This window comes from Abramis brama (genome assembly GCF_963993115.1).
Source record: "Abramis brama genome assembly, chromosome: 19".
NCBI classification, from domain to species: Eukaryota; Metazoa; Chordata; class Actinopteri; order Cypriniformes; family Leuciscidae; genus Abramis; species Abramis brama.
This window is the reverse complement of record NC_139981.1, coordinates 1945992-1958779: the sequence shown is the minus strand read 5'-3', so window position 1 is coordinate 1958779 and position 12788 is coordinate 1945992. Positions and strand designations below refer to the sequence as shown.

General features: G+C 37.1%; 1 protein-coding gene across 1 annotated transcript in view; it reads right to left on the bottom strand.

Annotated features, from left to right (window-relative positions):
- The window catches only part of nid1a (nidogen 1a), a 38532-nt gene that overhangs the window by 3180 nt on the left and 22564 nt on the right, over positions 1–12788 (bottom strand). The window contains exons 13-18 of the mRNA XM_084092376.1: positions 12314–12532; positions 10890–11056; positions 6419–6545; positions 5158–5329; positions 3214–3371; positions 2410–2533 (exon numbers count right to left, since the gene is read on the bottom strand). Of these exons, the coding sequence (XP_083948502.1) occupies positions 2410–2533; positions 3214–3371; positions 5158–5329; positions 6419–6545; positions 10890–11056; positions 12314–12532 (967 nt within the window). The remainder of the gene's footprint in view (positions 1–2409; positions 2534–3213; positions 3372–5157; positions 5330–6418; positions 6546–10889; positions 11057–12313; positions 12533–12788) is intronic.

Here is a 12788-nt window from a genome sequence, read left to right as displayed (position 1 = left end):
CTGTTCTTTTGAACTTTCTATTCATCAAAGAATCCTGAAAAATAAAATGTATCACTGTTTCCACAAAAATATGAACTGTTTTCAACACTGATAATAATCATAAATGTTTCTTGAGCATCAAATCATCATATTAGAATGATTTCTGAAGGATCATGTGACACTGAAGACTGGAGTAATGATGATAAATTACATTGTACAATATATTCACATAGAAAACAGTTGTTGTAAAGGTGAAGCATGTAGTTTCTGCGACACTAGTGGTACCTAGCGGAATTACACAAATAAAAATATTTATACACACCCACAACTCAAAGATCACACACACATATCTGACAGATGCTTGTGACGGCATGTCTCAAGAGGTAAACGTAGGCTACTGTCAATAAATGGTCCAACATATAAGGGATACTTTTAGCTGTGTTTCATGGGAAACGCGAGTGTTCTTCTTATAATAAACACATTCAAAGTATCTGCACCGGGTGTATTTTTGGACATAATGCGACACAACAGTTTGAGGCCGTTTACCCTCGACACATCAGAGCATCTATTTAGATGGTTAGTTCACCCAAAAATGAAAGTTCTGTCAGTAATTACTCTCCCTCATGTTGTTCCAACCCCGTAAGACTTTCGTTCATCTTCAGAACACAAATTAAGATATTTTTGATGAAATCTGAGAGCTGTCTCACTCCTCCATAGGCTGATGGGTAATCGAGATCTGCCATCCCAGAAAAGTTAGTAAAGACAATGTAAAAATAGTCCAAGTGACTACAGTGGCTCAACCTTCAGTTTATCAAGCAACGAGAATACTTTTTGTGCACAAAAATAGTGACTTTATCCAACTATTCATTTTTTTCTGTGTTTCTCTAAATGAGTCCATGAAGTGTAACAGCGCAGCGCTTCTGGGTTGTACGTCAGAACGTAGGCTCACTATTGGCCAGCATCACACACATGACCAGCGTCAGCCAATAGTGAGCCTACGTTCTGACACTTTACACTACGTTACACTGTTACACTACGTGAACTCACTCAGAGAAACACAGAAGAAGAAAATAAAGAGTTGAATAAAGTCATTATTTTAGTTTTTTTGCGCACAAAAAGTATTCTCGTTGCTTGATAAACTGAAGGTTGAGCCACTGTAGTCACTTGGACTATTTTAAACATTGTCTTTACTAACTTTCTGGGATGGCAGATCTCGATTACCCATCAGCCTATGGAGGAGTGAGACAGCTCTCAGATTTCATCAGAAATATCTTAATTTGTGTTCTGAAGATGAACGAAAGTCTTACGGGGTTGGAACAACATGAGGGAGAGTAATTACTGACAGAACTTTCATTTTTGGGTGAACTAACCCTTTAAACATCTATTGAAGAGCATTGCATCTCAATGGCCCATTCGCTTTGATGTGTTTATGTCCTGTTTAATCTTCTCCTAACGGCAGTGATTCGATTAATTTATCAGTCAGCAACTGGCTCTTTCATTTAGAAGGCGGGACTTATTCTGCCATATTGCTTGTTGCACTTTCTCCCATTCATCATAAGTAATATGAGTGCACTGTTTTTGTATCTAAAGTATTTGGTCTAAATGACGCAAAATTTGGCTTACACCCGTGTAACTGATTTTTTTTTTTTTTTTTTTTCGTATAACAGCGGCGAAACACCCTCTGGCTCCGCCTGCTACATTAGCCACGCCCCCAACTCTTGCTATTGGCTGAGCTGGAAAGAGATTGACAGATCTGAGCAGGCCGCTCTCAATGTTTTGAGGCTCAATATTTACAATTTTGGGTGAGATAAACCTATGAATGGGATACTGATAGTAGTCAATGAACAATAAACTGGGCGAAGAGAATGTATTTTAGCAAAGAATCTAAAATATTTGAGATAATATTTCACAACATGTTTTTACTGTATTTTTGAGTCTTGGTCAGCAGATAAGGCTTCTTTAAAAAACTCAAAAAAACCGAACCGACCTTTCACTTGATTCAGTTAAAGTAACCCTGTGGTGAAAATCAAGCTTTTAATGTTGTTTATATGTCTATAAGGCGTTTTTAATATGCTTTAAGACAAACCATGTGTTTCAAAAACACGGTTTGAAATCGCTGGTGTTTCCGACGTCACAAACTACCTTGTAACCAATCAGATCAATGTGTGATCGACAACCAGTGGATCTCTGAGCTGAGTGAGTGAGTGGAGGCGGGGCTCATTTGCATATTCATAGAACCGCACATACTAAATGAGGCAAGGGTGTCGAGTTACATTCAAGATATTTTAAGGCACGACTCATTTTTCAAGGAAATAACATTTAAATATGTCATTTTGGTCATCAAAGGTGAGTTTTAAGGGATAAAATGATTGACAACATGGGGACTTTAACTTCTCACAAAAGCATAAAGCTGTTAAAAGGAAGGTTCACCTCATCCAGTCAGTGTAGTAGAGGTTCTTTCCATCAGTAGTCAATCCGAAGGGATACTGGATTCCCTCCATGAGCTGCGTCCGACTGCCATGCTGCGGATTCATGCACTCCACTTTATGTGTACCTGCATCAAAAACACCAAACATCACCATCAACACGACCGTTTCAACCAAGCAAAGCATTTTATTAGGGGTGTAACAATATATCGTGTCACAATATAATCACAATACAAAAATTTAACAATATGTATCATGGATAGTGACTATGCATTGTGCATAGTTCACCCAAAATAAAAAGTTTTCAGAGTTTTAGTGTCAGTACTACATTAAACTACTATATATAATGTTGTATATATTGTATAATAATGCAATGGGGGAATATTTGTGGGTCCTGATAATGCCAAATGTCTGAAAGCATATTCGTCTAAAATAATTCTGTATTTTCATCTTCAGTATCGTGAATATTGTTATTCTGGTGTCTCTATTGTCCTGTGCTTTGGGTTTCAGCACCAAGTCCAAGACTATTCATTCACACACACAATGTAAAACCAAATTTAGCATTTTAATCAACAGTTCATTTTTTGTTAACCTTTTATCATATGTCTTGGAGTATCGCATTAATATCGTATCGTGAGTTCAGTATCGAATCGTGACATGAGGGAATCGTTACACCCCTACATTTTATGGAGCTTGTGGCTTTAACGGCGCTAAACAAGTGATCAAAATAAGTTGTTTTCCTGCCGAGAGGCTCAAACAGCTGTGACTTTATTGCACTAGTGAATGTGTCTCTGAACTGGAGTCGTACCAGCATCCGCCCAGCACAGCAGAGACGTCCGAGGGTCGTAAGTTAAACCGTTGGGGAGGTTCAAGTCATCCTTGACCAGGACCCTCCGATTTGTGCCGTCCATGTAAGCCATCTCAATTTTAGGGGAGTCCCTGTTCCAGTCGGCCCAGTAGATGTAGCTGATGGAGAAACCGACATTGAAAACACTTCCCAATAACTATTTCACTGCAGAAATCAGCATTATTAATTCATAATGCCAAGAATAAGTATATAAACAAAACGGTGCCACTTTACAATAAAGCCCCGTCAGTTCATGCATTAACTAACATTAACTAGCAATGAGAAATACATTTGTTACACTATTTATTAATCATTGTTAACGTTGACGACTGTTAGTTCATTCCTATTAGCTCTGGTCCATTAAATGATACCAACTTAAATGTATTAGTAAATCTTGGAATTAACATTAACTAAGATTAATACATGCTTTAAACGTATTTTTCATTGTTAGTTCTTGTTAACTAATGTAGTTTACTCATTTTAACAAATGGAAGCTTATCGTAAAACTGACAAAACTAGCATAGGTCAAATGTGTAAATTCACCTGCCATAAATATTTCAGCCATGAAAACATATTTTTTATTATTTTTAATAAAATAATGATATTATTATGCCAAATGTGGCACACAAGCGCTTCAGAGCTGGCATTTTATCCTTCTTACACCGTGTCCTAACTACACGCCATGCGCGATAAAAGGTTATTTTCCATGTTAATCAGAGTGATTAAACGGTTAATCACGGTTTAACGGTTAAGAAACGGTTTCTATTTTTCTGCAACGTCGCGCTGGAACAACAAACACAAAGTGTGGCGATGATAATCTCAGGGACTGTTTATGTGCTTTATTTAATGTTAAAAGCGTGAAATGTGACTTTGAATATCATTTAGTGCTCCAGCTTTGTAGCTGTAAAAGCAACAATGGATAATTCACCTCAGATCTTGAAATTAAACAAATGGGGAAACAAGAACGTTCAAACTGTGAACAAACAAGTGTATTCTTTGACAAAGATTGTTTTAGTAACTCAGTATGTATTCTAAATAATGTTTAAATGGTGTAATATTTGTGAATTTGATTATGTACTTATCCATTTTCTTGCGAGTGTCGTCAAGATTACTCTCTGGTGCCGCGAGACTGATTGGCTGACTCCGCCCACACACTGTTCTGATTGGCTGACTCCACCCTCACACTGTTCTGATTGGCTGACTCCGCCCACACACTGTTCTGATTGACTGACTCCACCCTCACACTGTTCTGATTGGCTGACTCCACCCTCACACTGTTCTGATTGGCTGACTCCGCCCACACACTGTTCTGATTGGCTGACTCCGCCCACACACTGTTCTGATTGGCTGACTCCGCCCACACACTGTTCTGATTGGCTGACTCCGCCCACACACTGTTCTGATTGGCTGACTCCACCCCACACTGTTCTGATTGGCTGACTCCGCCCACACTGTTCTGATTCGCTGACTCTGCCCACACACTGTTCTGATTGGCTGACTCCGCCCACATGCTGTTCTGATTGGCTGTGGGTTCTGATTGATTTTGACGCATTTAGCAGTCGCGTCGCGTCTGGTGTGGACAGGCAAATTGCTTGTTGCTGGAATCTTATCGTATCGCGTCTGGTTAGGACACGGTGTTACAATTTGATTTAACCATGTATTACGTTGCATTTCTATCCGGGAGGAAATTAACATTTTCTTTACTTGCCAAGCCGCTCTTTCCCTCATGTTTGAAGTGTTAGTTTTAGACCCTGTGGCAGAAACTGTGTCGAGACTGTGTCTTAATAAGTAGTCATACTTTTCTGATTCAAATTAGAACAAACTACGTTTTTATGCCCAGTTGACCAGTATAAAGTAAAACATTTAAAAAACGAAGACTACTCCAAGCAATTTGGAGCAACACACCCATTGGTGGGGTCGGTGAGGATGGCTCTCGGGTTAACCAGGTCTGTATTAATCAAGACACGTCTCTGTGATCCATCTAATGAGGAAACTTCAATTCTGTCCTTCATGGAGTCTGTCCAGAACATGTTTCTGCCCAGATGGTCAATAGCGATGCCCTCAGGACTGCCCAGATCTGAAACAAGAGACAGTTTGAGATAGTGGTGTGCGATATGGCCATATTAGATTGGGAATGAGTAAAATGTCTCCACGATCTGCCTTTATAGAGACATGGTCGTATTGTGCTACAGTGCACATTCTATCAGTTCCAGTTCGATCCCAGCTAACAGAAAAATGTAGGGAATATTCCGTTTTATCATTATGGAATGTTTCATAATGTTCAGAGACCATTCAAAAGTTTATTTCATTTGTAACTTCCTTATATTGCATTTGTCCTATTTTTTTGTAATGTGCATTTTTGTTCTTATTTTTAACAACAATGATAAAATAATTAAAGTATAAATAAATAAATAAATAAAGTATAAATAATTAAAGTATAAATAATTAAAGTATAAATAAATAATTAAAGAACTGACAAAATGTAAAATGTGTACCTTGAATACAATGTAAGTCGCTTTGGATAAAAGCGTCTGCCAAATGCATAAATGTAAATGTAAATGTAAATAAACAAATAATTAAAGTATAAATAAATAAATTAAAGTATAAATAACTAAATAATTAATTAAAGTATAAATAAATAAATATAAATGAATGAATAAAGTATAAATAAATAAATAAATAATTAAAGTATGTATAAATAAATAAAGTATAATTAAATAATTAAAGTATAAAAGTATAAATAAATAAATAAATAAATAAATAAATAAATAAATAATATTATATATAAAAGTTTATATCCTGCAATTTGGACATTATAACTTGCAAATGCGAGTTTATTTGCTAGACACAAACTCGCCATTGCAAGAAAAATCTCAGAATTGTGGGATATAAACTTGCCACTGTGAGTTATAAATATCAGAATTGGGAGATAAAAACAAATTTCGGAATAAAAACAAAGCAGAAACAAATTTAACTAGTCTTAAAACCAACATGAAAAAGATTGTGGATTGTGATACTGGCAAAAAAAAGAAAAAAAAGAATATATTTTTGAAATATCGCCCACCTCTATATTGAGATGATTTTAACCAGTGTCCCATGAAATCAAAATTTCCCATGAATCACGCAGGTTTGGGAAGACATTAGGACGAGTCTAAACGAACTCTACCTGATTTAATGAGGTAGGCGGGCTCTCCTCCTTGTAGATTAGCTCTGCTGATGGCAGGTGTGCTGATGTCTGTCCAATACACCATCTTCTCCAAGCAGTCATAAGCAATCCCAATCACCACTTTCTCCTGCAAAAACAATAAAAAGATCTCACAAACATGCATGGAAGTGTTTAAGATGACAACGCGGCACTAAAGTTCTCCTCTGGCATTCAGTCCGTCTGTCTAGACAAAACATGAGTCAAATGACTCTCGGGCCAGCTTTGTTTTTTACGTATGGTTGAATTTCCTCTTGTTTAATAAGATTCACTGATGTTAGTCGTTACAGTAAATGTTAACATGTGAGCAATAAATGAGAGCCAGATGCGAATGAAGATTCATTCAGATTTATGATTTCCTAACAGTGCTGCACACAATAACCCATAAAAATTCATTTTCAGGAGTCAAGAGATGAAAATACAAACCTTGTGCATAAGCCAAATGTCTAAATCAATTAGCAAAATAATCAGGAATAGTGAAAAACCATAATATTTATGAAGACTGTGTATGTTTACACAACTGTTTGGACAGTTTGAAGCACTGTCCTCGAGTGCTGACGTTTCTTATAATGTACTGTATATCAAAGTCCATTTCATGGAAAGTCTGTTCACTCAGCGGACATTTCATTCATGACCAAGCCCTATTTATTTGAAAGGGGGAATCCTGAAATCTCAAAAACAGCTTGCCGAACTCACAATTAAATAACATATTTCAGATCAGCAACATAATCTGACATGACCAGTCCCATAAATGTTGTTTCTTATGCTCAATTAGTGTTAAAAAAGCTTATTTTTCAGGCTGGACCAGCCAATGTGAGCTTCTAACAGCAGCTGCAGTGATGCGATGACTTTATCACTCAGCGATTGGCTCTTTTATTTAGAAGGCGGGACTTATTCTGCCATATTGCACATTGCACTTTCTCCCATTCATAAGTAATATGAGTGCACCGTCTTCCTATATATAAAGTCTTTGGTATAGCTGACAGGTTACCTTTGGGAAGATGATGTAATATATACTAACAGACCCAATATTATCTGAAATGTAAGATGGTTAATATTATTAACCATCAAAATATGTTAAACAGAGCTGAGTGTGCTTCACTATTAGAGCAGAAAGATACAGCAAACTAGCAAAGGTATATAGTAAACATGCAAAAAAGCAAGTGACTTGCATAATTATGAATTAATAGATTAAAAAATAGATTATGTGAGAACATGCACACAGTTTTTAACACATATATACGCTTCTAAAAAACAAGCAGGGACATTGAATATAATAGCATCAGCACAGGTCGATTTCTCAATTTGTTTATACTAATATTTATACTTTAATAATACATTACCATTTAAAAAAAAATGTTTTGAAAGAAATTATTAATTTTATTCAGCTAAGGAAGCATTAAATTGATCGAAAAGTGACATGGTACAGAAAGTATTTTACTGAGAATTGCATTTTGCATTAAGAACTATTAATGTTCTACTAAACTATTAAACTATTAGAGTGATTTGCATCATTTTCTAAGGCATATTTTGTGATTTAAAGGGGAGTGCGAAAGCCGTATGTGTATGCACAATATATAAATAATATCTGATCACCTTATTTTTTGCAAGATACAATACAAAAAACATAAAATATTAAAATATTAATTACAACTAAAGCCTATTTTAGGTTTGGGAGAAACTTTTGATGTATTAAAAACAATGTTCGCATTTTTTCATGCACTTACTTTACGGTGCAATCCTCAATAATTAGATCAAATTGAAGTTGTTACAATACAGGAAATATTTCCATAGACAATTATTCAAAAAATAACTGGTTTGATCATCGTAAATGAGTCAGTGATTGGATGATAGCACTATACTGTAGACAATTGTGGTAATATAATGCAAAAATAAACAAAATAACATTAAAATAAAATTAAATAAGTCAGATTACCGAACAGCTATTTGAAACAGTAATTATATTATATTATATTATATTATATTATATTATATTATATTATATTATATTATATTATATTATATTATATTATATTAAAAATATCTCACAAACCCCACTTTTTTTAACTGTAATGTACATTTTTACACTTACGAGGTACCAGTTCAGTCCAGGGCGTCTGCGGAAAACATGCATGCTAACATCATTTTCTTCTGTAAATTGTCTGGTCTGTTTCTCCTGGAATCTCTCCTCACATTCATACGGCTACATGCCGATGGAGGTTATGTAATCAGGAGAGGCAGCATATGGCTCCGATAAACACAATTTCTCTCATACGGACATTTCCAAGAAAAACAGGAGTTAAGCAATCCTAAAATTCCCCAGCGATCCCCCCAGAAGTTCTCTGGCTCCGTGTTATCAACAATCCAGCCGAGAGAGACAAACTACGAGCAGAACAGAGACCACAGTGACACGTTCACTCTTAAGTTGCTAACATCCCTAAACAGGCTTTGCACTAATGCAAACCAGAGCCTCAAAGCAGCCGGGAATGAATCAGGGGAAATACTTCTGGATGAATCCACGGAGCAAAACAGTTTTGTGAATGATGTTCATTCAGTCTAAACATACTCCACACAAGCACTTCTACATAGTCAAGTCACCTTCATTTATATAGCTAGGGTGACCATATTTTAGTTTTCAGAAAAGAAAACGGGGGCGTGGTTGATGGGTGGGGGCGTGGTTTAGGGAGGTGTGGCTAAGGGGTGGGGGTGTGGTTTAGGGAGGCATGGCTAAGGGGTGGGGGCGTGGTTTAGGGAGGCATGGCTAAGGGGTGGGGGCGTGGTTTAGGGAGGCGTGGCTAAGGGGTGGGGGCGTGGTTGGGGGGTGAATGCATCAAAAAATACTTGACAAATGCATTCACAACCTTGCAACTATGCGCTTATTATAACAAGACGGGGCGAAGCCGAAGCCGGTTTCATATGTTTTGTGTACAAAGGCAAGCGTGTATTTAAAGTACCGGTACACACTTAATGGCCCAATGAAAAATAATGAAAACCAGGACATTTTCATCACTTTATAAAAAACAGCCAGGACGACCAGGACAGGACGTGAAAACAGGACATGTCCTGGGAAAACAGGACGTTTGGTCACCCTAATATAGCGCTTTTAACAATATAGATTGTTTCAAAAGCAGCTTTAAGTGGTAATAGGAAATTAAAGTCACAGAGGTTGTTTTGGCTTTACAGCAGCTCTAGAATAAAGTTGTTGTCCAGCTAAAGTTAGTTTTTGATTGATTCACTTCCATCGCAAAGATCATTAGTTATTAACTTACGGGCCGCTAACACGTCACACGCTTTAACAGAAAACAGAAAACTTTTAATGTGTTCTGGCCGCTCATTTACACGACAACAGTGTTTGGGGCTCGAGAACGCAAACTTTGAAATAGGTGCCAAGGTGCAAGTTTTGAAAAACATTATCATCTCTGTGCAAAATTCAAAAACGTGAATCTGTGAAAACGGTGACGCACATGTGTATTATGTGTTTAGTCTATAGGTATGCATGTTTAAATATATATATGTGCCAGGCGCCTAGTCTTTCTTTACAAATTGACAACGGCAAAATGACTTGTCTGGCCTGCATAATACAGAATTTTTAGTCGTTTTTGCGTATCAAACTCATTTCAAAATGTACCAGACCGCATTTATGACCAACACAAGTACTTGCTGCACTCTAAGGAATTAGTGTAAACTAGTTATAGGCACTTTGGAAACATTGGCTATGTCCGAAATCACCCCTTATACCCTTATAGGGCACTATTTGATTATACAGCCATTTGTAGTGATGTCCGAAATCACAGTGGACGTTATCGAGTGCACTCATTCAATCCCACAATGCACCACAATAACGTGTGTACAACCGATGTACGCTCAACGGCTAGAGAATACCCATAATGCACTGTGAGATTCGCGCGCTGAATGAATTCCCGTGTCTGACCAGAAGATGGCGCTGAATCATCCGTCCATTTTCCAAACCGCTGGTCCAATGTGGGTACAGCGTAATATCATACAGGTTTAAATTCCTTTTAAAATTGATTATTGAATTGTTTATTAAAATATAAATATATTCTTTATTGTTATTAATTATTGTATAATAAAATAGAACTTATTGGCCTGATTAACCAAGCTTTCCATGAATCCAAAAAAAAAAAAAAAAATCTTTTTTTCTCTATATTTTTTTTCTTTTTTTCCTCTTTTATCAAATTTGTTGATTAGATTTAATATAATAGATTATACTTTCAACTTGCAAAAGTTGTTTTTATGCATGTTTTTACACCGTTCTGACCAGCAGGCGTCACCTGGCGTTTTGAGCGCTTTAAAACAGTGAATCATTTTGCAAAGCAATTGATTCAAAGTTTCGAAAAGCTTTGTTTCTCCCATCACTAGTATAAACTCTCTTCTTCCACATTACACTAACAGACACACTGGGTTAAAGCTTTACCGGGAGGTGCAGTGCAGTCTTGGCTTCATTCTTCTTCAGGTCATGACCTTCCAGAGGAACGTACTCAATCTTCCCGCTCTGGGTGAAGAGGACGTGACTGCCGGGAGGCAAAGGAGTAATGTTGGGGTTGGGTGTTGGTCTAATCGGGCCGGGGAAATCACCAGGGCCTGAGGAGGAATATAAAGAGAGGAATATAAAATGACTATGGGAATTCACTACCTCTATGTGCAGAAAATGTGGCAATAAAAACATTAGCTTTGTTCCAAAACCTAAAGAGCTGCTTATGTAGGAATTTTCCCAGTGGTTCTCAACCAAGGAGGCCTTAACACATTTCCAAACGGGACACAAGATGGCTAAAAATTATTTAAAATGACAAACGAGCTTTAAAATAAACAAATGGTTTAAAAATAAAAAGGGTGTTAGCTGAAAAAATTAAGGTGTAAGGGAATTTTAAGTGTGATTTATAGACCATGGAAACGAATAAAATCTTAAGACATGGTTTTTATATTTTATTAATTTCATTATCATTTTTATTGTCAAGCTCTAAAATATTTTAATAATAATTTATTAAGATTTTAATGGAAATTGCTATTTGTGAGTAAAAAAAAAAAACTAATTACAAATGACGAATAATGAAGAGTTAAACTACCAATGAAAATTCATTGGTAGTAAAGTGTAAACCCTGAAGTTATATTAGATATTTTAAAGTATCCATATTTTGGGGTCTACTAGAATACATTTACATGAATTAAGGCCCTGTTTACAGCTGGAGTTAAGATGTGTTTTGGTCGATCGGATCACAAGTAGACGAGGGAGACTCATTCCCGTTTACACCTGGTGTTTTAATCCGCCTCTTTTGTCCACTTTCAAACACTTCTGTCCTGATTTCTTCGAGGGGAGGGTCTATGGGAGGGTAGATGTATGGGCTTTTTCAGATCATTCAATATAATGGACAAAATAAGCTTGTGCAATTTACATATGAACGTGACCGAAGACGACTGAGAAACATACGGAGAGCAGCAGCTTTTATTTCTGCTCTGACAGCCTCAAGACCAGCCGAACACTGTGAGTGTGTGTTAGAAATCAGGAATGGTGAGGGAACATTGTGCTAGGTACGTTTTTCATCTTCAAACCAAACTTTTAAAGTTTAAATCCCGTCTGTCTAGCGCTCTTCCCATAATGTTCCCGCATTAAGTCAGTATTCAGAGAGCAAGCGTCTTTTGTGTCTGTTTGATCACATGAGCGTTTACACTATGAAAGCAATCCGGTTGAATGTGTTTCCAACTGCCTCTGGAAGTGGTTGAAAGTGGACAAGCTCAAAACATTTTGTATTTAGCATCGTCCACTTGTGATCCGATCGACCAAAACACATCTTAATACCAGGTGTAAACAGGACCTATGAGTAAAGCATGTGGAGGACTCACACTCAGGAAAGCGTCCGGGTCCCATGCGAGTGCCAGAGATCTCCTGTCCATCACGATCCACACACCAGCACTGCCTAATGCTGGCGTGACACTGCATGGGCTCGTATTCACCCTGGGCATCACAGGTCGGCACATACTGACCGGGACGAGGACCACGAGGCTCAAACTCAGCGCCCGTAATGCTCTCCCTATGCAGCTCGCAGCGCGTCTTCTCACGGTCTGAACAAAACACACACACTTAACACTATACTTTTTTGAAGGATCATGTGACACTGAAGACTGATGCTGAAAATTCAGCTTTGATCACAGGAATAAATTACATTTTACAATATATTCACATTTGAAAACAGCCGTTTTAACTTGTAATAATATTTCACAGTTTTTACTGTATTTCTGATTAAATAAATGCAGTCTTGGTTGAGCAGAAGAGACTCTTTTAAGACCGACCCCAAACATTTCTGCATAAAAGCTTATT